The sequence below is a fragment of the Ips typographus genome, linkage group LG1 (genome assembly GCF_016097725.1).
Source record: "Ips typographus isolate SLU linkage group LG1, UJ_Ityp_2.0, whole genome shotgun sequence".
Classification (NCBI taxonomy): domain Eukaryota; kingdom Metazoa; phylum Arthropoda; class Insecta; order Coleoptera; family Curculionidae; genus Ips; species Ips typographus.
This window is the reverse complement of record NC_138422.1, coordinates 11,886,614-11,914,583: the sequence shown is the minus strand read 5'-3', so window position 1 is coordinate 11,914,583 and position 27,970 is coordinate 11,886,614. Positions and strand designations below refer to the sequence as shown.

General features: G+C 33.8%; 2 protein-coding genes across 4 annotated transcripts in view; one reads left to right on the top strand and one right to left on the bottom strand.

Annotated features, from left to right (window-relative positions):
- Positions 1 to 443: 443 nt before the first annotated feature.
- Positions 444 to 27,970, top strand: part of LOC145730613 (putative G-protein coupled receptor CG31760) — an 86,249-nt gene continuing 58,722 nt past the window's right edge. The window contains exons 1-4 of one of the 2 annotated variants that reach the window (XM_081981916.1): positions 444 to 655; positions 7,775 to 7,881; positions 10,011 to 10,121; positions 10,181 to 10,367. In XM_081981916.1, coding sequence (XP_081838042.1) covers positions 10,029 to 10,121; positions 10,181 to 10,367 — 280 coding nt within the window. In that variant the 5' untranslated portion in view covers positions 444 to 655; positions 7,775 to 7,881; positions 10,011 to 10,028. Of the gene's footprint in view, positions 656 to 7,758; positions 7,882 to 10,010; positions 10,122 to 10,180; positions 10,368 to 27,970 lie in introns of both variants that reach the window. The other variant, XM_081981926.1, reaches the window with a different exon arrangement.
- LOC145730688 (uncharacterized) lies at positions 12,408 to 26,921 on the bottom strand. Of its 2 annotated transcripts, none has more exons than XM_081982039.1 (5): positions 26,750 to 26,921; positions 19,149 to 19,298; positions 14,600 to 14,793; positions 13,580 to 13,801; positions 12,408 to 13,524 (listed from the first exon to the last, which is right to left on the bottom strand). In XM_081982039.1, exons 2-5 carry the CDS (start codon positions 19,295 to 19,297, stop codon positions 12,722 to 12,724), a joined length of 1,368 nt encoding a protein of 455 aa, XP_081838165.1. In that variant the 5' UTR covers position 19,298; positions 26,750 to 26,921; the 3' UTR covers positions 12,408 to 12,721. The 2 variants fall into 2 exon arrangements, with proteins under 2 accessions (XP_081838165.1, XP_081838155.1); XM_081982029.1 differs by lacking the exon at positions 26,750 to 26,921 and adding an exon at positions 19,445 to 19,467.

The window sequence follows — 27,970 nt, the reverse complement described above, 5'->3', positions numbered from 1 at the left end:
AAATACTTGGAGAAAATTTACACCAGCCCTAACATTGATCTTTTCTCAGCCCTACTAGCACCCCAGAATTATCGACTTGTTGATTGCTTTTGGTTTCAATTCTTTATAAATTCGATCACACAAAGTTAATAAACTACTTTATTAGAAAACCTTTGAAATACTGCAACAAAAATTCCTTTAGTAAGTTATTTGACCTAAAGAAGTACTTTTTGCACTAGTTGTATAAATAACTATTAACATAAAAAATACGTACTACACCCTTTATTAGAAAAACCCATGCCACAGTGATTTCAACATTACCAATCCTCTCAAATCTCAATGGTAAACAACACCCATAAACCAAAAAACCCAAAAAAGCACAAAGCGTTTAAAAAAATGATCTACAACGCTTGCGTTGGTTTCTTGCAGCCCGAACCGAACGCAGCTGAAGCACGTTTCAGTTTCAGCTCGAGCGGCAACTGTTAGTGACGTAGTAAGGGTGGCCGAAACCGCGCGGGACATTTCAGTTGCTGAAGCTGAAGCGGATTTACAGGTGTCAATAAACGGAACATTAATATGCTGTTTAAAGTTTGAAGGCGGTTTGCGTGCACTTAATACCGGGTACTTTAAGTTATTAAGTTGGAGTTTAGCAAAGTTATAATTGTGTTATGTTGAGGTAGGTTTGGTTTCGTGTTTACGTAACTCAGCTAGTAGTTTCATGATTGTTTCTAACAATTTTTTTATAAAATCTGTGATGAGTCTAAGAGGGAAAGCTGCTGGCCTTAATTTGGGAATTTAAGAAACTCTTAATTGAGACGTTGTTAGGACGCTGTTGATTTCCAATTAGTCGCTAATTACCTTATTAATGAACTGTACTTAATCATCTTTAATATTAGGAAGCAGGCTTTTGAGGTCGATTTAATTATGAGTTTGAAAAGGGTCGACAGATCATTAAACTGTTAGAGTACATTTATTTTAAGTATTAGATGAGATGTATTTGGTGAATACCACTGTATCTTGGTCCAATGGAATTTCTTCCTGAGCTGTCCGTCTTTCCTATTTTAGGTTGAAGAAGTGTTGTAAGGTACTTTGCTATCTCATATGTAGGGCTTCCTATGGCACTAACGATGGGTCCCAAAAGGTACATCCGGCTTGTGTATTTTAGGTAAACCTCTGACTTCTTGAGCTTCGAGATATCTTCAGCAGCGACAGTCGTGGACTCTTTAGTAAGTTGGTATATGGTAAGTATTCGAGCTGTTGGGTCACGTGACAATTTCTTGTAGGTTATGGGATCTAGAACGATTTTCCGTTCGTAGTCAGTTGTTGATATGATCACTGTTGCTTTTCCTTCATCAGCAGGTAAAACGAGGAACTCTTTGTCTTGATTGAGTGTTTTAAGAGCTGTTCTTTCTCCAAAAGTGAGATTGCTTTTTGGAGGCTTTGTTCGCTGCAGAATCCGTTACGTTTCTGCTCTTATGTGCTCTGCGGTATGTATTGGCAGCGACAGCTCCACTCTCCACATTTGCAATGATTACCGGCAGCTTTGCAGGTACTATCGCAAATTTTTTTGCTCAAAACACTCTGTTCATCAGCAGACAGTTCTTTTTGAGTAAGATTGACTACGTTGTCTGTCTTCAGGTGGTGTTTCTACTAAATCCGATTGCCAGTTCTGTTGTGTCAGAGCTTCAAATTTCTTTTTTTGACGCTCTGTCGCTATGGCTTCAGTTATACTCCTGGAAGAAATTCCATTAGACCACGGCTTATACGCCCGAATAACTTCATTACCTATTGTCTTTGATATTATTGAAATGATTTATTGTTTGTTCGAGTGGTAGATCGCTAAGACATTTCAGGGTATATGTTACGATAGATTTAAAAACTGCCCAAAGGGGTAAGTCAAAATGATAAATTAAATAGGAAATATCCGATTGCCCGGGCAGTATTAATAACTGGAGAGTAAAGTAGTAGTCCATAATGACTAAGTGGAGTTGTAGTAGGTAGCGGTAGTTGGAATAACACGAATTAATAGTGTCCAAAGTAATTATTAATAATGCTAAAAGTTATATACTAGGACTAATTTAACTATAACTGATTAACCTAACCTAACCTACCAAGCTTTAAAGCCCCGCATTAAAACTCGTTTAGCAGTTAGATAAAACTATCAATAGCAAAATAATTCGTTCCTCAACAAAGCTCTAAATTTGAAGTTTGTTAGGTTAAATGACACTTCTGGAAACAACTGGAAACTGGAATACGGAGACTGGTTGAATTTCTTTGATAAATTGCATTGCAAGTTGTATTTATAGCTTCATAGAGTTAAATTTAACAGTTGTGACATTAACAGACCCTTTAATATGACTGAACTGATAGCTGTCAAACATAACGCAGCCGTAACGCAAAATTACGATTCCAAAATAGTTCTACCGCTTGGATAAATCACATTCTACAGTCTACAGTGTATTTGTAGTTCTATGGAGCTTTTCTCACTGACTGTACTAAATTTTGTACTGTTTTTTTCAGGTTATGTAATGGGGAAATTTAATGAGGATTCCAAAAATGTGCTTAAAATAATCACTTTCTTACTCCAAGTAGGTTTTACTGCTGATTTGGTTCCTGACTGTTTTTGCAAACTGAGTTTCTGGCTGTTTAAACTTTGGCACCGCTTTTCGCCTTGACTGTACTAATTTTTGTACTGTTTTTCAAGTCATTAAATAGGACATTTAATGTTGATTCCAAAAATGCCTTTAAAACAGTCATATTCCAAGTGGGTCATGTGAGTGCCTTATAATGTCAAAACTTGACTAAAATTGCAAGAATTACAGTTTAACACAGTTTCGAAACCAAACGTGTTTCTGAGATTTATGACAGTTATTTTGACAAGTGTCACGTGATTGCCTGGCTGAATTATCCTCTAAAGCCACATGATAACACTAATGTCAAAAATGTCTAAATTTGTCTAGAATTTTGAAAATTTGACAGTTCGTATTTAAGTGTCTTAACGACTAATTTGGCTCCATGGAGTTTCAAGCACAACTTGCAAACAACAACCAGTGTAATTCCTCAAATTAGTAACGACCCGTGACGTAAGAAAAGTTCCAACGTCTTCCGTTATATCAGAACTGTCAAATTTGTCTCCATAGAGCTGTAAAGACTACTTACAATGTGGTTCCTCGTAACACAGACTCAAGTAACACATCTACTTCGCATTTTATAATTTTTGAAATATTTAAAATTCCATTGTCTGAATTGTTGCTTAGAATGTGCACTTATTAGTCTTTTCTTCATCATTCCCTTGATTTCTCCTCAAAGTATAACACAATATTATTTGACGTTCGAAAATATAATTTTGTCTCAGTTATAGTCTAAAAATATACAAAATCGAAACAATAAATAATCATTGTGTTATTTATAACTCTACCTCACTATCCAGTAAATCAGATGTTCAAAACGTAATCCTTTAAAAATTGAGTCAATTCGAGCGTCACTATTATTACAAGGCAATAATATCCGGCCCACGATGGAATCACGTTTCCGCTATTTTCGTTTCGTGAATTATTGAGAGATCCGATTTCGCATTATATTCTCCCTGAAGCAAAATGGCCGGTATTCTGTTTACAGCTGAGCCATAAGGCTTCTTAAACGTGTCGGTTTTTCATCTTAAGCCGTTCGTAATTTAAGGCAAATGATGATGTTAAACAAGTGAAAAAATTAGATTATAAGCGCTCCTTGAAGATAAAGTAAACCCGTTTATAAAAATCTGGATAACGTCTTTAAAAAATACGAAACGCTTAGCAAAGTTGACGAAATTCGTTTACCTTATCCTTGACACGGGGATTTATATCTGAAAGAAAAACCTGATTATCTGATTTTCCTCATTTTCGACAGAAAACGACCACTTTCATTTTAAGTGGTAATAACATAGGAAATCTTCTGTGGCGCCAGCTATTTTACAGAGTTTTTTTTTTGTTTCTACCATTAAATCTAGATTAAATTTTTGTTTTGTCTTTTTTTTTTTTTCAACCTACTTTATGCTGATTTTTCTTTTACCTTCTACAGTAAGTAGATTAGGTAGCAGGTTGCCTAAACGGAGACCTGTAACTGAGTAGAAAATTCAGAGCACAAAATCAATTTCACAAAAGTCAAGATCACAAAAGAAATCATTCTAAACGCTAAAATAACAAAAAAAAAACTTGTTTTGTTTCCAAAGGTAAAGTAAAACAACAAAAGTAGCAGACCGTGTGCCCTCAATTCCCTGTTTGTTTTCGCAGATGTCACGTTTCCTACAATTTATTTCCGGAACGTTCAAATCGCGTTTTAGTGCCAAGGATATTAAAAAACTTCGAGTCTTCCAGACCTGCAACTTCCACAAGGTTACATATTATAGAACTTTTATGTAAAATTTTTGAAATATTGGTCGTGTCTATATTATACATCAATTTGCTTTTAGTGCATCCTGGAAGAAGAGGTCCCATTTTATGTTAGAATATTTCCAAATTTTTGAATTTGGACTTTTAGTGAAATAAGTTTCTAGACCCGCCATTTATTCGTCATTATCTGAGATAAACTCGAGCGTTCCAATCCAAACGAATCCGTTAAGTTTAGAGACACTGAAATACATGTTTCGCTGTTAATAAAAGGATTTAGTTTGAAATGCACGGTTGAAAGCAGACTCTCTCAATTTTCCACTCAAAGAGAAAATTGTGTTTTCCTTTCGTTATGTGCTTCCACATATACGTCCTACTTACAGCTTAACTGGTACGCACGAAAAAGCTTTGCATTCGGATTTTTCCTGTTTCGTACATATTTAATTTTGTTTTCTTTGTCAGTATAAAAGGGGCTTATACGGCCGAAAAAATCTGGAAAAATTTTAAATCAAGTTATAACGTTGACCTGTACTTCTGGCCTAGAAAAACTTTATTTTGTGTGTTTTATCTTATTAATGTGACTTTTGACCAGTAAAATGTTTTTTGACTGTAAATGCTGAATATTATGCTAAGTTTGCTCCAATTTGTTTAACAATTTGTTTGATTTTAAATACTCGTTTTAGTAATTTTACACCACCTGCCTTAACCGCAAAAGAGACTGATCATTGGTAAATTATACTTTTTGAACTTCCTTTCTTCTCCTCTCTTGATATTTTTTTAATCTTCTGCCATATTCAAAACTAAGCTCAACTTATGCTCGCATTACCAACATTTTTAGGTTTATACTACTAAACTTGCACAACTAACCTATAAAAGTTTCTGATCCTACAACTTTAGTTAAACGCTCAAATGAGAAATAGCAAGTGTCATGCCTCACAACTGGTATAAATCACATTCTCAAAGCACCTACACACGCAATAAACAAACCAACATAAATAACACGGCAGCAAAGCCGTATTTGTGCTTGTCACCCGATTTCCGGGCATTGCAAACAAACCTCACACTAAAATTCTTTCTAATTTAGACTGGCCGGATTATTGTGGAGACCACAAAACGTGAGGGACGAAATGTAAAGCCACAAAGCACGCAGTATAAATGGGGTTTCCGGCCTGGATTCGGTAATAAAGTGTCCCAACAAAGCTGAAATTGATGATTAGGAAATGAGCTATGCATAATTGTCGTATTGCTTTGAAACTGACGTTTCCTAACTAAAGTTTACAGGATGCCACAAATTCGTGTAACTCGAAAACGGAAAGAGATACAAGATTGCCTAAATTATATAATGGGCCTATCCCACATATCATAAATTTTTGTTTTAATGACTGGAATCGAAAGAATAGGATCAAAAAACTAATTTTTCATATTCTTGAAGAAAAAATTATGGTCGTAAATGTTCCTACATTAATTTGAATTTGTCCATTAAATTTAAAAGATCTGTTTTGGCGCGCATGTGACGTACGTAATTCTGGGCGATTTTATTGGCTGTTGCACGCCAACTGTTTCACTTCTTGTCGCTGATTGGTTGATAGTGTAGTACGTCACCGGCGGCGGGCGTTTAAAACATGAGATTAATGTAGTTTTTATCATCATTTTTTTTCTATTTAGACTTAATATTTTTGAAAACAAAAAAATACGGGTATAATATTTTCAATCCGTCTTTGTAGTTATGAAATAAAAAAAAATTGTGGGACAGGCCCATTCTGATTTAAATGATTGTTAATGTTTGTTTAAATTTTAGGTTAGAATTTCTTTTATTACTCTAACCTAGTTAACATTATTGACATACTATAAATTTACAAATTAGACATTTTCACGCTGTTTTCAAAAATTTTCAAATCATCCAACTAATTTTTTGACAAATTGATTTTTTGGAATTTTTAGACTCAATTAAGATCAATTTGTTAAAATTTTCTAAATTTTCAAAAAATGTTTTTTTTTATGGAAATTTATTATTTTGTTTATAATTTCTATATTCATGTAAGATTGACTGACGACGATCGACTGTTTTTCCATTTTCAAAATTTTTTTAAAATTTTTTGACAGTGTTTTTTTCATGGAAGTTGATTTTCTGGAATTTTTAGGGACATCCAAGATTAATTTGCAATATTTAATTTAGGATCTTCACACCTTTCACATTTCCTAAATTTCTGAAAGTCAATCTCTGAAATTTTTAGACTCATCATCATTTGCAACTTTCTATTTGTCATTTTCATCCCGGTTTTTAAAAATAGTGAATTTTTTCGTGGTTTTTAACAACACGTCAACCGTCGAAGAAGCCTGAACTAAAATTGTGGGTTAAGTTTTACCTTTATTTTATAGTAATTCGTGTTTAAGAAGTTCTGTGGGAAAAAATGTCGTTTTAACGTTGTGTTGTTCAATTGTGTTCAAACATAGTAAGAGTTCTCCTAATAAGAAATTTTTACGAGGAAGAACAAAGCGTCCTGACATTAGACATCCACGTACGTTATAAAATTGAAAGGTCTCTTACTACGTCACAGGGGCCATGATGATTCTTTTTAAGCTTAATATAAAATTACTTACCATGTAATATTGAATCCTCAAACTTAAAAAAAACTATTTAAAACCTTAAAAGCTACTATGTCTGGCAAGCCTTTTCAAAATTTATTTTATTTTTCGGATTCCTCCGGAAGTAATCAAAATTCTTGAAATTTTAAGACGGCATATTATTAAACTCTAAATTGCGCATTTTATTTTACCATAATTTAACCAACCTTTTATTTCTTACCGTTTTTGAAATCCCTACACTTACACAGGAATTTGTGACACTCTGTATACTATAATATAAGACCAGGTTTAGGGTGTTAATACTGTCAAAATAAATGTGTTTTGTCGCCCGATGACGCTACTGTATTCACGACGTGGATAAATTTGAGAAATAAACTTCGAGATAGATACATCATGGAAATAAATCGTGTTCGTGTCAGATAATGTTATTCAGGAAAGCATCCAGAGGATAGACAAGAAAAATGGGTCGGTTCCGAAAGTTTAATGCGAGTTGTAAGACCTGTGAGCAAAAAAATTGCTGTTTAAGTAAAGTTTTAACGTGTAACATGACTCGCAAGATAAAATTTCCGAAAAAATTCAACTATTTGGAAATCTCGACTTTCCTCTCTATTTAATGGGTTTACGAACAACTATAGGTTTATCGGGTTTGGTTCTTTGCGAAACTTTACGAGAGTATCGAGCAAACAAGGCTCCCGGAGATTTGAGGTAACTTTTAAAGAATTCATCCTAGTTCGACCATTTTCTGGTTTCCATTTATAAAGCAGTCAAAGAGTGGAAATTCCAACTTCTGTATGAATTTGCTTTTAAAAGGATTTATTTTCTATTGTAGGTAATATTTGTTCCAGAAAACCATAGCAGTTTCGTAATGGGAGAGAATTGTAGGTCACATGACTGTGGTCAGAGCTATGTTTACTGGTGGTACCACCCAAAGAAGACAACTCATGAGATATTTGTAAGTGTTTATTACTTTCTTTATTATTTATAAGGCAATTCAGATGATCCAACCTTCAAATTTTTAATCATTTAAATATAATTCAATTAATTTTAGTTTTGTGGTTGAGGGTAGTTTTCTAACTAAAAAAACAAAAAGTAGCTAAGTTCAAAGTACCACTGACAGGCGAGAGAATGAATTAGAGAGATGAAGAATCCAACAAGCGAAAAGAAATAAGTACTTTTGTCAACCACTTATAGAGCTTATTTCATAGCAATTTAATGCCACAATATGTAATCCGACAAAAAATAAATGATACAAATTTATTAACCCAGGTTATAGAATAAAAGTGGCAATATAAGTAAAATTATTTGATTCTTAGTTTCCAAGTGGACAAGGTGAAAGTTTCCAATTTATTTGGCCTCCAGAAAACATCGAGCCTTATGTATCAGTATAAGGGTCATTAAAGAACTTCACGACAAGTTATGCCCTTCCTAACACGTTTTCTATGTCTGGAAGAGAGCCTTTTACCACTTCTGTCAATTAGCCGGCTCTAAAAATATTGCGTGTCGACTTTCCGGAAAATGTACGCCGCAACTTTGGATCCCCGGGGAAACTTAACTGTCACAGCAGCTCCCTATCTGGGCAAGACGAAATTAAAATGGAAAAACGATCAAGTATACATGGAGCTGCTCTGGAATCGACATCGTCGCTTGAATGCGTCAAAAAGGTTGTAAAGGGCCTTTTGTTGGTCGTGTTGTGACATGGAACAGGTTAACGGGTGTACGCATTTAATTGCGCCTGTGTTTACGCCAGACTAGTCAAAGGGTTGTGGCTCATGTCAAAGGGCGCAAAACTAGTTCCGACACTGTATTCGATTTAGGGATTTGTGGGACGTGTGCATTGGGTTGTATATTCTGAAGGTCGGAAGTTTTAGGTCATTTGGTCAAATTTACTGGACTATGAAGGTATCGATTAAAAAGGTGTTAACGTTTGCAAATTTAAACATATACAAGGTGTCTCACGACGAAAGACATCGTTCCATATAAGAAATCCTACCGATAGGAAAGTTTTGATAATTTGGTAACATATTAAAGCCAGCATGCCTAACCCAAAATAATTTCAATGTAGGACACTTCAGGTTATATCGGAAGTAGGTACCATGAATACACACACCATGAATATTGATATTAAACCAAGATTTTTTTACAAAATGCCAGACGCTTCTAAATACTGTGGAAAACCCCTCAAAAATTGTTAGAAACTTCTAAAAAAGTCCTAAACCTTCCAATATTTTTTTAAAAATTGTCAGAGACTTTGAGAATCATTTTAAAAGTTGCAAGGGCCTTCAAATACTCCTAAAAATGAGCCAAAACTTGCTAAAGGCCTTTACCAGTATTCTAAACCATCCAAGAATTTGTTAGCTATTTCTGAGGCCTTAAGTACTACTGAAATTCTCCCAAAAAGTGCCACAGGCACTTGGTCTAAACTATCAAGAGACAAATGTCCTAACCATTCAAGAATTTCCTAACATATCCAAATGTTTTTAGAACCATTTTGGAAATGTCAAAAACTTGTAATAATGGTAAGTCTTCATGAACGCATTTTTTGACGGAACACAGAAATTCCAAATTCTGCAATTTTCGACTGATCGTCCGAATGGAAATGACGCAATGACATTTTTTATTGGTAAATTTGCAATTACAAACAATTTAGCTGGATTTATTTTGATCTTCAAGTAATAAGTTACACGATATTTAAATTTTAATAAACACCAAAACATAATTAGCTTTACCTACTCTTCTTTCTATCTTGAGCAAAGGACATTATTGACATTTTGCATATTTTTCCTGACCGTTCCGCTAAAAAGTTGGGATAAATTTAACTTTTCACGGAAAAGTAACGGAGTAATGGGCGATTAACTTAATCAAGTAACCTAACCTAACCAGAATTTAGGGTTATGACTGTTATGAGCTATGACATTCCAAAATCTAAAAATGTAACTTTAATATCTCGAAAACCGTTGCGGATAGATATAGGTTATGATACAATCATGAATAATTGAAATTTTCAGTAATTACTCTATTTTTCTTTTAAAAAATGATGTATTAATTTTTATCTAATATCTTTAAAAGTTTATTGTTTTCCAGAACCAATGAGGATGCGTAATGGGGAGAAGGTTTCCGGTGACGTCATTGGAACTCGTTATGGCCGCCCTGATATGCGTTGTCTTCAACCCCGCAAAAGGGCTCGTGAAAAATGTAAGTAATTTTTGATAACAAATTTAAAATATATTTATTGTGTTAATGATACAAAACAGGAAGATGTGGAGACCAGCCTTAGCATAATCCACGACGTGGCCAGTGGCAGTTTTGGTACCTTGTGCGTTACTGAACAGTACCGTTCATTAAAAGTACCCATTGATACTCTGCGCTTTGAATCTGTCAGGCAGAAAGCGGATTTGGCCGCTATGGTTCTTCAGGATTTGGGTGTTGCCCATCATAATGGTAAGATTTTCTTATTTTTTAATTTTTTAACGAAGGTTATCCGTTGATGTTGTATTTGTAAACTAAGATCTATTTTGACAGTACCGCCCGTTGTCAATATCGACGGGCCGTAAAAATGACCATAAGCGTAAAGTTATTGCCCCTGTAACTTAAGCATAAACAAACATATTACAGAGCTTCTTGTGCGTAATATATTTAGATTTTGCTAAAAACTTTATTGATTCTACACATAATTTATAATATGTAGCTTTAATGGAAAATTACAAAATATGATCTTTTTCAAAATAACTCGATGAGTTTTAAGGAAAACCCTGGAGAAGCGTTCAATAAAGTTTTCTTTCGTTCTTTTGTAATAATAAGACGAAGCTAAAACTTTCCACTGGGATTCGCAACTTTTTCTCTAATCTATTTTGGGAAAATGTTTTCCATTAAAGAATCTTCAATAGAATAACGAGCAGAATTAGGTGGGGAAGCAGTCAATAATAACTGTTAGAATTCGTGACAGTTTTTCTTATTGAATAAGTGGTTTGTTTCAAAGCAATGGTCACGGTAGGATACAAAAATAAATTAATAAAGGAAAAGTACAGTGTATATTGAGCAATACTGTTTGTGGTATTGATTTACTTCTTGTGTAATTGGGTACAGAAACAGAATGGTGCTAAAAACTGAGATCTTCAAGCAAGCCTCTAGAAAATAGAGCTTAAAAAACATGGTTAACGTGTTTACTTATTAGTTAACGCGCCAATATTCTTTGGCAGGGAATGCGGCCTCAGATAGATGGGTCAAGCAAGACTAGTACTGCGTTTTACCCTCCCATTGCTGTAGACCAAAAGGGAAGTCTGGAAGAGGAAGTCGCTAGAGTCCAGACATTTTCTCTTTTGGGAATTTCCCAGAGTTGCATCGGCGTCCTCTGTCCTGGAAAAAAAATTCCCCCGCTGACGGAGGGGCTCTTCTGGCGCTCTTCTTGTCCTCCATTTTTTCTTTCTTCGTCAGCTCGTCCATCTCTAGTGTCCAAACAGCCGGCTTTCGTCCGTCTGTTTTTACATCCTAAAGTTTTAGGAAGTTAGGGTTTGATGAGGGGGGGGTTATTATTAGTTAGGTTCGGTACAAGTCTCTATACATATAGGTTATGTTCTTTGGCTCTCCCGGCTCTATCTCACACACACTTGTAGTAGGCAACCAACAGCAACTTCTTCTCGTTTCATTGCGAAAAAATATACCAGGTGTCCAAGAGCACCCTGGACATAGGAGATTAACATGGGAAAACGGTTTTGATTTTTTGGCGCCTGTACGGCTGATTTGATTGAAAAATCGTATTAATGAAAGTTGTAGTACCTATCACGGACTAGTTTTCTGTATTTTTTTCGGATCTCTAACTTGAGCCCTTTCGTCGTAAAACACGAACAAAAATGGGAAAATTTAAACTTTTTACCTGCACTGTATAAGCGGTTGCCGAGCAACCGTACCCGCAACAATGACCTGTTTACCCATTGCCCGACAACCGCCTATACAGTTCAGGCCAAAAGTTTAAATTTTCTCATTTTTGTTCGTGTTTTACGACGAAAGGGCTCAAGTTAGAGATCCGAAAAAAATACAGAAAACTAGTCCGTGATAGGTACTACAACTTTCATTAATACGATTTTTCAATCAAATCAACCGTATAGGCGCAAAAAAATCAAAACCGTTTTCCCATGTTAATCTCCTATGTCCAGGGTGCTCTTGGACACCTGGTATTAATATGACACCATCTAGCGAATCAAAAGGATGGACCAATTCAATTCAAGAGTTTCCTTAGTTGTTACTTTAACCTATCTTACCAACTTCATTCTCAATCAAACAACTAAATAATGTACAGGGTGTCGCGGAAAGGAAAATCACGGAATATCGAACAGCGACAATGTTGTTTCGTACTACTTTTTGAAATGCAGTATCCTCCTTTATTTTTAAATTTGATCTTCGTTAATTACCTATTAACACAAAAATTACTCTAGTCCACTATACCCTGTTTGTATCGGAATTCTAATAAGTAAGACCCGCTGCTAGTAGTAGGGAGTAGTAGTATACTAATTTATTTGCAGAACATTTTTTCACAACCAGTTTATATCAAAAACTATATGTAATATACTATAGTACATACTCTGTAAATCTCTAGAACATATATTGTTAGGTTAAACACGTAAAACTACCTATCACTTCGTAAAGTTAACAATACTTAGTTCTATAACCTACTCTTTTATGATCTGTCTTACTAATTTCTATTTCTGTTATTATAATCTCCAGTACTGTAGTGAAGTTTTTAGTTAAAGCTATCAGTCAGTTTGTTAATTCTATTGTTTTGTAGTTCGCTCCCTGTCCTAACCGACTCGAACGTGATCTTCTCGAATTCCATTCATATTAGGATTGCCATTTGGTCTGTAAGGAACTGCGCCTTTAATAGAGTGGGTACGTTTAATCTGATCTTGTCTGAATTTGAGTTCGCTGATCAACATAGGGTTACCTATCGCGCTCTCTCTTTTAATACTCTCCCTGTATGAAGTCCTCCTTAGATGATCGTAAGGTTCAGCTAAATGATTAGGATATTGGCTTCTGGCAGCCGGAGGAGGCTCATAGTAATCAGGAGAAGGCGGCCTCCTGGCTGGTTGCTGAGTGTAAACGGTCTGACCTGGAGGATACTTTGGAGCTTGCCCGGAGTCTCTTGAATCGGATCTGGAATAATTGGAGTTGGATATTCTAGGGCTTTCGTATGTTCTTCTGGGATTTATGAACTCGGATGAGGTACTGTGACTGCTGCCCTTTGTAGCCGGATAAGACTCGTTGGTCGATACCGACTCAGAATCTGAAATTCTCCTGCCGTTCATGTCGTTTTCAAGCTCATCTACTCTGCGTCGTTGTTTTCGATTCAGATCTTTAATCACATCTTCCTGGGCGGCTTGGGCGGCCTGCTGTGGAGTTATAGTAGCCCAAATGTGCGTTCCTGCTACTGTTTTAACTACACCTTTTTCTTTATACGGTTTTCCATTAGAACCCTGTTTTGGATCTTCGATAGTTTGCCTGCGAGTTATTGCTGATTCTCGATTTTTCTTATGGTGAGGATTGTACTCGCATTGGGACTCGTGATCCCAAATCGCAGTCCCAAAGGGGAGTCGTTCAGGACAACCTAAAATAAAAATTTGGTAATGCTGGTCCGGTGATATAAGTACTGTATATACTACCATGAGTTTTGTAAGAGCAGGAGAATAGTAGGTACTGGCTAAACCTTTCATAAGGAAAGTTTCGGCGACAATCTAATGGATTGCCATTGGCGTAGACGCATCTATGGCAGATACTTTGACCATTTGATTGCAGAAATACGGGTGAACTGTTAAGGTATCCTCCACACAAGGTGCATTCCAGGTAGGACAACAGCTGGTCGGAAACCATCACCCATTGTGGCGCTATTTGAAAAAAAGTTTAGATTTTTTAAAGCTATCAATATATTGGCAGAAAAATCGTCGAATTAACCAATTGATTTTACATTTTAAGGGTTTTAGAAGTACCAAACCAACTTTGTGACAAAAGAAACAATACATATAAATAATTGCCATCCAAATTGCTTTTCGCAATAAAAGATTAAAAGGATGTCTAATTTATGACTGAAAACGTTTTACAACAACAAGGTGACAATGAAAACTTCATAATAATTATTTCAATCACTTGTCTACTCTCACATTCGATAAGATTTTGTTAATTTTTCTTAATAGGTATGAAACGGATATCAGAGAATACTTGTGCACTAAAATGCCAATCAGTTTATTCTACTAGAAATTGTTATTTTTATACAAAATACATTTTTTAACAAATCTCTCTGACTACTTAAAACAGTAAAAACCTTTCTTGTTTTTTATTATTCTCATCCTACAGCAACAGAAAGAATTTTTACAACTTTTCAACTTTTATGAGTTTTCCATTCTATAAAAAAGTAACAAATTTGTTATAGAAGTAAGTTTTTTTATTAAAACTTTAACTATAGTTTTTGTCTGAAATCTAGGCAGTGTGCATTTAGTTGCCTTTTGGTGAGCACTATTTTTGGTTGCAGGAAAACGTGTTTTTATGGTAGATTGTACATTTAGGGGGCAACAATCCGCCTGACCAATATTGTATCTGAGGTTTTTAGGATCTGCACTGAGGTTCAGTTTTCTAAGTTGATCTTGCACTGCGGTAATAACTAACCTACTAATTTAAAAGAAACTTACGATCATCAGGAATATCCCTCTTCCCTTTAAAGAACGCTCCTGGATGACTGCACATAAACGAACAACACCCTGAATAATTGCATTCTGGTTCATGCTGCAAGCTTTCGTTCCATTGAAGTTTCATAGAGCAGTGATTCTCCCAATTCTTGCACGGATAGAGGAATATACTGGCCACCGCTTCGTACGCTAGGTTTCTGTCAAAATGTACACATTTCAGTTAATTACTTTACACACAAATCGCTCTGTAATGTTTGTTTACGTCTAGGTTTCCATGACGGAAATCATGACTTTACGCCCCAGGGTGAAGTTCCAAAAAAACCCGTTGTCATTAACAACGGGCGATAAAATAAAAATCAAGCTATAATTCTATTCCAACGGTAAGACTCTGTCAGTTAGTTTGATTGACATTATGACGGTTGCCGGATAATGTTTACTTTTAGTCAAATTTTTTAAATCAAATTTCGTCTAACTCTGATGCAGAAGTTCAACACAAGAGTTGATAGTATATTACGTAACTAGCGTTGTAAGAAGCATTTTACGCACAAAGCCACATAGCGGCGAATGATTAATTCTATGCGTGTTAGTGTGTGAAGTCTTATTTTTGTTGTCTAATAAACTTTGATAAAGCAATAAAGACAACAAAATCAATTTTCTCCAGGCTTAGGTCAGTTGGTTTATGGCCGATCGTAAAACTGTGCGTCTTTTTACAATTGTGTAAAGAGAATCATTAGGGGAGAGCGGGTCACAGTGGCCCCTTTTTTCTTTCAGTTTGGTTTTCTGACCAGGGAATGTTTTTTCCGACATGTTTTTTGCAGGGTTACATATAAAAAAGTAAGTACTACTTAGAAAAAAATTATTTCAAAAATGGTAAAGCTCATACAACTTTAACTATTAATAAAACAAAAATTGCAAAAGTGGCCGGTGTACCCCTTCAGCAGGGTACAGTGGCCATATAGTTGGGGCAGACTGGTCACTCGACAGTCGCTGGATAAAAAGTTCAAAAACAACACACTTTCAGTTCAAAACAACACACTCCACATTTTATTACAAACTTATTAACGCTTATTATTAGTAGGCAGGTACTTAAATATAACATAGGTGTATCACTTTACAGATATCATTATTGTCATGTTTATGATTACATCACATTGTAGCTAGTAAGGTCCATTGCAAATCGGTAAGCTGTTTGCAGTCTGGAGGATTTTCCTGTGTTTTCCAATGGTGGTGGAAGAATAATAGTAATATCTTCCGCTGAAACTATGGCTTCGTCCCTAACAGTCGGAAATACAAACTTAGTGCCAACTTTTCTTAAAAAGTTAATGCTATATTCTTTATATGTCATATCAATTTTTTCGACTTGACCAACAAAGTATTTAACGCATTTTTTTGTAGGAAATTTAACTAAAATGTTAGTACAGTCAAAATGATCTTCAATGTTAGAACAAAAATCATCATCAGATGAACTTCGTATATCCGACATTTCAATTTCACTCTCGCTACTGGATTCCAGTAGTTCCATAATGGGCTTTCTTTTTTTATTTCCTTTGTTCTGGACTTTCTTTAATTTTAAATTTTCTTTTCTTTTTTCCATATACTCTTCTTCTAGCTTATTCATTACGGGTGTGCTCGTTAATTCTTCTGCTCGCTTTTTCTTTCTTCCACCTCTTTTTGTAACCGTCTGTTCTATTTTCGGATATGGCTTCACCACTTCAGGGGATACGAAAGTAGAAACGGAAGTGGACGTTTGATTTACTGGTTCAGAAATGTCCTTACTACCAGATGGCATGATTTGGCTGGGTGGTGTCGCTGATCGTTGATTTTCAGAATTTTTGTTAGGTGTAAGTTGCTGATCATTTTCCGATATATTTGTAACTTCTGCTGCTAAATACTGATCGTCATCGAAAATATATTTATTTAGAGGAAAAATACCCGTGCTTTTAAAAGCCGCTATGCAATTTTTTTGTGTAAAGGCTAAGGGATATGCAAAGCTTAATAATTCAGCAATTTCATAAATTGTTATCCTTTTTCCAGGATTTGTGGCAAGCCAAGATCTGCATGCTTCATTGTAGTAATGCTTTAAAGGGCCATACACGCACTTATCAAGAGGCTGTAATTTATGGCTTGTATGCGGTGGGAGTGTGAAAAGAATGATTCCTGAATTCTTTGCAAGCCGGATAACTTCATAAGATAGGTGTGCTTCATGATTATCCATTATTAGTAAAACAGGGTCTTCTAATGATGGTTTGGCAAATTTAATAAAATGGTGCATCCAGTTTTCAAATAATTTAGAAGTTATCCAACCATTAGACGAAGCGCCGCCCATTGCACTTATTGGACCATTTTTTATCATGTTTTCCTTGAAGTGAACTCTTGGAAAAATTAAATAAGGCGGAATACAGTTTCCCATCGCGTTTATTGTTCCGCACATGGTAACCAGGGTGCCCCTTTCAGCAGAAGTAATCTGTCCAACTTGTTTTTGCCCCCTTTGTGCTATTATTTTGTTTGATCCCTGCACAGTCGTTAAAGCTGTTTCATCTGTGTTATATATTCTTCCTGCGTTTAAGGTTGGATATTTTTCGCATCATGCTCTGAGATCATCATAAAACTTGTAGACAACCGGTTTGTTAAACGCCACTGCTCTTGCTATGGAAGTTGCTTCTGCTTCTCGTAGAGAAATATTTGGATTTCTCTTCATAAATGATGTAAACCATTCTTTTCCAGCAGAATAGTCTCGATGCCAATTTTCTGGTACAGTTTTGTTGTTAGCGATTGCAAGATCGTATGCCAGTTTTCTAGCAGCCTTCGGAGGTAGACCGTGATGTAAATTTCCACATTTTATTAGATATTTAGATAATTCCTCCTCCTCTTTGAGAGTAAAAATTTTCCGGCACTCGTAATTAGGTCGCATTCTTGGAAATGCTGGATCGTTCCAATTAATGTTTGCATCGCGGCATTTTTGTAAATATCTACGTAATGTGGTGCGCGGTATACTGTAACGTGCTGCTGCAGCTTTAGCAGCTAAACCTCCATTTAGTACAGATGCAACTGCAGTTTTCATAACATTCTCATCGGTTAAACCAATGTCACTTTTGCGTTTTCTGTTTCGTGGCATCTTGTCATTCTGAAATTAACACCATAGCTAATTGTCTAAAATTGTGTTTCAAGTCACCGAAAAAAAATTAACTAAAAAAGGGTCACAATGGCCACCCAAAAGTAAATCCACATAGTAGTGGCCAGTGTGTCCCAAATAACCGTGGCCACTGTGGACAAATGGCATCATTACAAAAATATTATTTTTTAAAAATAATTTGTTACGTTACGAATCCAAGCTTGCGCCATTTATTAGCATAGTAATACACCAATCATTCAGAGAAAAAAAGGTGGTGGAATACGATTTTAAAGTGAAGTAGTACAAAAAGTAAAACTTACCGAACTTTTACACGTGAGGCTTTATAATCACGAAGCAGCAACTATCTTCTCCAAAGCAAAATTACCAACTAAACTCAAACATCCCATGGTTCCGTACTTAGTAATGTTTCTATATACGAGAGGGCAGCACAACTAAGGAGTGCGTTCAGTATTTATTTGAAAATGACCACTGTGCCCCAATGGCCACTGTGACCCGCTCTCCCCTACGTACTTGAAGACTATGCGTAATTGGCTATTGACACTAATGGTCGTTTGTAAAATTGTTTTTCTGTGGTCACTAACGGCTTTTTGAAATTTGAAAATTAAGCATTTGTAAGAATATGTGTAAATATTTAGCAGTTTAACAGTATGCGGAAAGTGATACTTTCCCGCTTATGACAGCAGTCACGTCACAAGTAAACACTGACGCCAAAATACGTCTAAAAGCTTCTTGAGCTTTTTGAGAGTTTTGGCTATGGCAACGGTGATGTGTTAGGTACAACATTTTCTCAATTTTCTTTAAATTGAACGAAAATGTTTAGTAAAATTTAAAGTTGGGCATATCTAGGAATTTTTGTATTTCTTGCGAAACTTTCGAATTAGCAATTTTTGTTTGTGGCAATATGACGAATTTAACAATATTACATTTGGTGTCGTGTCAAACAGTCAAAACTGTCAATTTTGTCATTCAAACACGCAATGTTGCCTTTGCTTTACCTTATTGTTTCATAGGCATTTGATAGAATAAAATACAAGTGCATTAGTTTTACTAGTTTTGCACTAGACTTGCTAGTGAAAAATGCGAGTATTGACTGAACTGTCAGGTAAAAATTACAATTGACACTTGACAAATGACAGTGAACGGAAACTTTCCCAGCAAGATTAGTTTCCGATTTGAGAAAGTTTCCCCAACTCTAGTAAAATTACTAAAATAGTAGCCTCTGTTTGAAAAAATGATTCAAAGTGTATTTTTTAAAGTTAAATTAGTGCGGAAAAGTAACTTTACAACACTCAGTGCGCAAAAGTTACTTTTCTTTTACTTTAGATGAATACGCGCAGCGGAAACTTTAGCAGGGGGCTTTAATCTCTACTTTCGACCCTTCTACATGTAACTAACAATTGCACCACAATTTAAACTAACCTGTAATGGTCTTTTACAAAGGTCTGACATCGTCCACATATGGTCTTCAGGTCGTTAATCACATAAACAGGTGCACAAGTAACTGGTAACTGACAATTTACGCAGGTCTCTTGATATAACTTCGTAAAGGAGATGTCCACGTTTTGCATCCTGCAACAAAGAATATCATGTTAAGTTTGTATTTTTTACTTCGCTACATTTCGCCCGAGTTACTTATAATGAAAGTAAACAATGTAGTGCTACTTTAGATAATAATAATTCACTGATAGTGCCGTTATCATTGTTCCTATATTTACCTCATGACTACACGCGCTAACTTCAAAAACTGTTTTGTTTTATGCTGACAAATGCGATTTTTGTCCTACAACTAATCAACGCGTATGGAGTTTAAATTCTCTTAATCTCTCGGTCATTCTGGGGTATTTAAACAGCTGTTGACTTAAATCGTTGGGATTTGGAATTTCCTAATAAAGATTTGGGTAAAGCGTTACAATAGGGGGATTTAGGAAGAAAAACTTTCCGTGGTGGATTGGATTCCGCAACTTTTGCAGCTTTGATAATATCATTTGACGCTTTTATTACTGTTGTTTAGCATATAGTTGTGATAAGAATTTTTAGGTAATTGTTCTTTAATCCTTAAATCCAGTTTTGTAGTGTTCATTATTGCAAGTACGGTATTTCGATACCCAACCATCAAAACGTTATTAAAATCTTATTATCTTGTTTTTCAAATGAATTTCCGAAGGTTGAAACACGTAATTTGATTTTTTTTTTGACATGCATACTTACAGTTTAACAACACAATTTAATTTCAATCTATATCAAGTACTAAAACAATACAGTACTTAATAGATAAGAGGCGTCAAACTAAAATTGTGTTTATATAACCAGTTTCTCAATTATTGGTTTTTTGACGTTTGTTTTGGGGAGGGACACTGTTAAAAGTGGCTGATTTCTATATTCATCGATGGTGCATTGGTATGCACCATCATAATGAAAATCTCTAATTAACCATACACCTCTACAACATTGTTTGTCTTTAAAACGTGGAGATAATGATTACAGAAGGGACAAGTAACATTCGTATTTTATTCAAAGCTGAATTCATTGTTTTTCTTATCAAAAAAAATCTTGCAGTTTTTAGAAAACTTCCTTGTTTTCCCAATCAATCGATCAAAATCAGATTGCTTTTCTTACCACACTAATATATTCACTGTATCTTCTTTACTCTTCAAAGTTTTACAGGATTATTACACGGTTTTATCAAGAAAGTTCTAATTTAAATTTAAATTAAGAGGATCTGAGGTTTAAGTTGGTGCAATTCGTTCTAATTTTATCAAAAATGTGCCAAGATTGTTGACCCATCATGGTTAAACATTAAATTCCGTCTATGGTTAACAAATATTACTTAAATTGTTGGAGAGACTCCTCCCACATAGATAAGCCAGCTGAGATGGTAAGCAAAAGTAGTTTTGCAAAGATGCGTAAAAATGTGTCGATAACGAGCATTGTTAAACTGAATTTGGAATTTATAAAACTCTAGAGTTTTATCGGACATAAATATACAATGCTTATATGGGTGCTGTAATTTAATCAAACGAAATTGCAAGATTAACTTCTTCAGAAAAGTGTTTGGCCTTATCGCAGGATTGGCGGCCAGACAAAAGGTGACGACAATTATGGTTTGCAATAAAACCATAAAATTTGGAAGATTGTGCGTCAAATTATGTGACTTGGTGAGAATTCCTAACTAATTACGTATTCAGTTACACGTGATCTGCTTTGATTAGCACCTTTTTGAAATTAACCACAAAGTATTTTATGCATTTGCATTAAATAGAGATGTAACTTAATTGTTCTAATGTTGATTGAATAGCGAACAGATAATATTTGATAAAGATAAATTGGAGAATCACTTTGGCAGGGATTTTTTTAGAAATTATCACATCTTTCTCAATCTCTAATTTGTTACTTTGCGTTTATAAAAGATATTACTTTGTGCTTGTTTCAATCTGAAAATAGATTTAAAAATATGTAACCTGTAGAAAAATACGAGGTAAAAACTGTCAGTTCGGCAACATTGTAGAAATCTGGTAATTTTTAAAAACGTAAGTTTGACATCGTTGCAGCAATTTGGTCATTGATTAATCAGTTTTCGGTTCGGTTTTAGTGAAATGAGAGGTAAATTATCAGTTTGGCAACGTTGCATAAATGTGTGAAGATTTCGTAAATCAAATAACTTTTGGAAAAAAATCGTGTTGGCAACGTTGCAAAAATTTGATGGTTGATTTTACCCGTTTTAGGTTTTTGTGAAATTTGATTCAAACAATATTATTGACCAATGTTATTTTAAGATAATATTATTTTAAAATTATTTTACTAGTAATACGTAGAAATAGAACATAATGACTCATATTAACATTATGACAAAATAATAATCTAAATTCATATAATTTTAAACATATGGTGTCATAGTTAATAATAAAATTCACCAAAAGGTAACTTTTGTCTGTTAATGAATACTTAAAATTAGTTTACAACAATGTTATCACAAATGAGAAATGACTATTTTAAATCATATTATTCGTAAAGCCTTCAAATTTATTTAATACTCTGTTACGTAGAAGTTTGGCTTCCACTTCACACGTACTATTTTGATATTGCTTTTAACAAATTTATTGTAATACTTTTTTAAATACTTCTATTGCATTTGATAACATTAACATTAAATGTTGTCAATTAAATATATACAGGGTGGTCCAGTTTTAAATGTCAACAATTCACCAATCCATAGCCAATTAAAAAATAAGTTGACATTCATTATGTCATTTTCCTGAAAAGTGCTTCCTAAGGAAAAAACAGTCCTTCAAATTTCTGTTTAAAAAATCGTTTTTTTTTGTCATAACTGTCAGACCGTTGGAGCAATATTGATCAAATTTGGAACAAGCACTTTATTACACGATATTACGGTCAAAGAACCAAAACTAACCCAACCCAACTTAAAAATTGTCTTGGAAACGGAAAATTCACTTAAGAAGTTTAAAAAATATTATTGTAGCCAGTTTTCATAGTTTCCAGACAAACTAAAAGACTTTAGTTTTGAAAATTGAATTAGAAAAGATAAAAATTTCAGAAGCTTAAAAATTGTGTTTGTAACCAGTTTTCATGCAAATTGAGAGACTTTAATACTGAAAATTGACTTGTAGACATAAAAATTACTTTTTCAAGAATTTGTTACAACAAATTCATACATTTAAACCTTAAAAATTGACTTGAACTCCAAAATGTGACTGAACTAATGAAAAGTGACATCAGAAGTTTAAAATTTGCATTTGGAGTAAGTGTTCATAATTTTAAGACAAATTTCAATATTTTAGTCTTGAAAATAGTCTTAGATGCAGGACATTAACATTAGATTCATGAAAATTGCCTTGAAAACGAACTTTTCGTGCTTTTTACTTTGCTTTTCATTTTCTTCGAATTCTGGACTATTTTTAGTGCTTCAAAACTGCTTTCAGCTTGGAAAATCGAGTTTCAAGACTATCTTCACCAAGTTATTGACATAGCAAACTTAAAAAACAATTTTTCTATTCTTCATAGACTTAAAATAGCATTTCAAGCTTTGTCACTATTAAATCGACTTCTAGACACCTCAGTGCTAAAAATTTGGGTATTTCTTAATAAACTAGACTGTTTTTAGAGTTTTAAGGCTGTTTTCAGTGCCTCAAATCGAGTTTCAAGACTATCTTTACAAAGTTTTTGACTTATCAGGCCTAAAAGCCAGTTTGTCCACTGACCATAGTTTTGAAAATGTTATTTCAAGCTTCTTCACTATTAAATTGATTTCTACACTCATAGGTGCAATAAATTGTAGCATCTCTAAGAAATTCAGACTGTTTTAAGTGCTTTTTAAGACTGAAAAATAGAGTTTAAGACTATTTCCAAAAGTCAAGTTTCTTCAGTAATAAAAGTAAAAAATTTTGGTACCAAATGCTACAATAATAGTCTTGAGAACTAATTTTTAGAAATAAAATAGTCCGAAAATTTAATTTACTTCTTGACTTGTTGAAAGTTGAAGAAAATTGAGTTGTACACCAATTAAAGTCTTGAAAATATACTTTTGGACTCTCTTTAGTCCTAGTAAAGTCAGTTCTAGCATTAAAAGTCAACTTTTATGTTATTTTTAGTAGTAAAAAATGAGTTTCATGAACAATACAATCTTTGTCTTGATTTCCGGACTTTTTTTAGTTCTTGAATGCCAGTTTCAGACACTCAACCAGGATGGCAGTCTGAGAAAGCGAGTCATAAGACCATTCCTAGTAGTAAAAAAGTTTTTAGACTATTCAGTACAAATTTGGACTTTCACAAGTCTTGGATGTTCGTTCAGTTTTAAACTATAAAACGATTTTTTAAATTGAAATTTGGAGGACTGTATCTTCCGTAGGAAACGTTTTTCAGAAAAATGACATAATGCAAGTCAACTTATTTTTTGATTGGCTATCAAATGGTGAATTATTGACACTTAAAACTGGACCACCCTGTATATATATAAACAATCTTTATTTTACACAGGTTATCTTATTTGTCAATTAAATTATTAACCAAAAAGTAGTTTTGCATTAAACGGGTACTTTTTGTTATACAAATTTAAGTTTGCATTGAAATTTTACTTTTTGTCAATAATTTGCTTCAATAGACTGTATAATTGTTGCTATCGACAAGTAATCAGGTTAACGGGTTTTCCAGCTCGTTCAAACATTTTTTGCTAAACAAATTTGTGGTATTTGCTGAGCTTTATTCCCTCATATCTCTTAATTAGTTTTTAAACCTCAATCTTCGTTTTAATTTTTTAATACACCCCTTAAATTTTTCAGTTTAAATAAACATACAAATTTTAGAAAAATAAGTGATAGATAGAGAAGCACAAAATGTTAATTTTATCGAAATTTTGTACTTTACAGTAGAATAAATTCATCACCGGAAACGTATTTGCGTCTGGATTTGCTAATTACACAACAACAATCGAAATTACTTGTATGTCAAACTTAATCTTCCACCTTGTAGACGGATTATCCAGGCTTTGATAACACAGTTAGACAGCAAAAAAAAAGGTCTAATTTTTTTGGTATTTGTAATGCGAAGTTTGCTTAAAAATTATAAAATAATAGCTGTTTATGTGACCAGTTACGAAAAGTCCGATATTGTCCGCTATCTTGCTGGGTTACATTCACAGGGAGTAACAAAATTAACTTGCTACAAATTTTAATTAACTTGTTTTTATTATTTTTTTATCTATGTATATCGCAGTTGTTATTTACTTTCTACCATAGCAAATAGCAAAACCTTGGAAAATCATTCTAATTTTGCTATTTGCCTTGAGATTTGTCCTTTGCCTTTACAGGGTGATTAATAATGTGATTTGGTGATCAAACATTAATTTATTCTATAAACCATTGGTTCATCAATTGCTTCTTCAATGCCTTTTGTTAAAAATTAAGAAAAATCCTATTTTAAAAGTACTGTTCATGTAACTTTAATTATATGAATGTATTTTTTTTGCGGTAGTTTAGCTGCATCACAGATTAGCAAAGTTTTAACACAGATTTTCTTCAGTGTTTCTGAAACGAGAAATAGGTCTTATTTCTTCCTTTTTAAATGAGAACAAAACTTAAATTTAGATATAATATTCGGTATTTCTTACCTCAATTTAGCTGCCAATACAAAACTATATTTAACTGCACTATCATGAAGCTCATAAAGCCTGTCAAAGATAAGGTTATAGTGACGTCAAAAGTACGATTTACACTAAACCATTTTCAGTTTACAGTATTAATGCAACCACGCCCACAAGACTGTACTGACAGGGTCGCGAAATAACCATATTTTTGGAAACTAATGAAATTTCAGTATCCCTTAACCATCTATCCAAATGACACTGTATTGTTTTATCCTCAAATTGTGACGTTTTAGATCACATTTAGACTTAAGTGATATAGGGTGGTCAAAAGAAGATTTACTAGGCTGTAAAATAGATCTTCGTATCTACTGTACGTTGAAATTTCCTCTCAGGCCACCTCAAACATCCTGGGAAACACTTTAAGAATGTGTCCCCACACAGTTTCTTAATAAAAGTCAGAAATCACTGAAAACCAGTCAAATTTACTTTTTTCCAGTCCTGTTTAAAGTTTTTTTTTACAGATTTTTCTATCAAGTCAGATTAGTCTTTGTTCGAAAATTTGCACAACTTTGTCTCAATCATCTAACCTATTACTCGTATCTCTTGAAACGACAAAAAAAAACGAGTTTCTTCTGATGGGTCTTGAAAAAAGGACACAAATAAATTCAATTTATTGAGTGAATAAAATTTAAAATAATCTAATGTTACCTTGTAACAACAAACTGTCAATATTATAATTCGTGTATTGATAAGAGATCTATTGCGATTTAATATGACAAAGGAAGATTTAATTTTATTAACACCACGTAGAATGGTTTAATATAAATTAGTAAGATTTTAACTAATTTGACTTGACTTAAATGGATTTGAATGTAAAGTTTATTAACAAACTTATTTTTACAACACTTTTTTTACTACTGAAAGTACTAATATGCAATTTGCAATTGTATAAAGAGAATCATGTTTACCTGCAAATGACAATATCGTTATTAATAATTAAATACCCTGCTATTGAATTTCTATTCAGAATTTCGCTGTATGTGGCAATTTCCTCTATTTGCTTGCTATCAACAAATATCATGTTTACGTTTTTCCCAACTGGATTACACCATTATTTGTAGGATTTTCTGTAGAAATTTAATTTGCGTCTAATTGTTTTCTAAGCCTGAATTTTGTTTAACAATTTTAGTAGAAAACGAATGATTTTTGAACTCTGAATTTTGAAGTAGATTGGATTATTCATGAGTGACACATTTGATAATCATAACAATTGAGTTTGCTTGTCGATCAAAATTAATCTTCTACGTTGTAGTAGGATTATTGTATTAGACATAATTTTTTTTAATAAAAAATATTTCATCACTTAACATTATTTTAATATTAGAACTATAGTAGGTGCGGTATTATCGTGTTCTCGATCGTGTTGCTTCTAATTGGGTACTTATGATAAGTTTGACTGCATAGTAACTACGTCAGTTTTGGGGTCTATTATTGACGTTAAATCAAACATTACAGAACATTTTCCAGAATCAATACGTCAATATTCTAATAAGACTACTCAGAAATCAATTTTTATTTTTGTGGACCATTTTTAAATTTCCTGGAAACCGGATGAATAAAAGTGTTTTTTCGGGGTTTATTAACGATAACAAAGTCATATTGCAAACGTTTTTATAATGTGAGTTGTATATTAAGACTTAAATTATAACTAAAAATGATAGTGCATGCCAAATTTTACTGACAATCCTATCAAACAAATTTATATTGATCGATTATATTTGCACAACACTGCACCTGGCTTATAGAGATTTATAAGGGTAAATAACCGAAACTAGATAGCAGAAATTGTGATAGAGTAAAGTTCACTTTACAGATATAAAACAAAAACAAACAAATTCTTATAGTGACTTTTTTCACAACTCACCTGATTAGTTCCAGATCTAAAGATGTCTTCTACTAAACTTGTCAAAATCTCGTAACTATCTGTGTTTGTGGTGTCATTCAATACACTTCAAGGACCTACTCTCTTATGTGATATTTGGATAAACAGTTGTTAGAGGTCGTACCTAGTTCATATCGCGTTAGGTACTTCAGGAACGAATCAACCGAGCGCAAGATTAGCGGTGATGCGATAACGAATCCGGTTTATCTCACTAATTTTTTATTCAGTCGAAAAACAATGAAATTTATGGCGTCGCAATTGGTCCGGATAAGGACGTGGTGGTCCGATATTGTTTGTAAATCTAAGAAGAGAAATGAATATGATTTGCAATATTCATTTTGTGTCGCAAGATGTAATTCAATCAGTTTTGTGTAAAGCAAACTTAAAAAATAGTTATATTTTATTAGAGATTGGTTTGATCATTTTACAATTTTTTCCAGAAAATTACCGGAAACATACCTAACCTCAACACTTTTCAAAATAAAATCAATTTTTAAAAAAATATTATTTATAAACTTATCCCTTCTGGACCACACATTCCCGGTATAAAAGCTTTAATCTTTCGGTAGCGTGGCATTTCTACTATATAAAGGTATATAGGGTGATCAAAAAAGACAATTTCAAAGGCTACAAATTGATATATTGACCATCCTGTAACTGTCAAAATAACAGAGTTATGGGCTGTCACAGTAAAAACGGTCAAAATCAAACAACTCAGTTTTAACAGTAAATGTCTATGTTCACCCGACGTCAGCAGCTTAGAAGCTAAGTAAGCAGTCATAACAAACTAAATAGGACCGCTTACTTAACCTCTTTAAGCCGCTGACGTCGGGTGACTTTTATAACTCACTTATTCGACGTTTTAGGTAAAAACGCTTTACAGGGTGGTCAAAAGAAAAAGAAAAAGAAAGTTTCAAGGGCTACAAATTGGTATATTGAATCACCCTATAATTGTCAAAATAACCGAGTTATTGACAATAAAATGGCGTAGTAAAGGTCGTCAAAGTTGACTCTCGTTTTTTGCAGTTTTTGCTCAATATCTCAGGAACGTTTCAGGTTAGAGGTCTGAAGTTGCACACAAATGCACCTCGATGTGATACAACTTTATTTTCTACACACTTTTTTGGTACCATAGACCGTTTTACCTTGAAAAATAAAAAACTAGAATTGTCAAAAATTTTCACCTGATTTTATTCAGAAAAT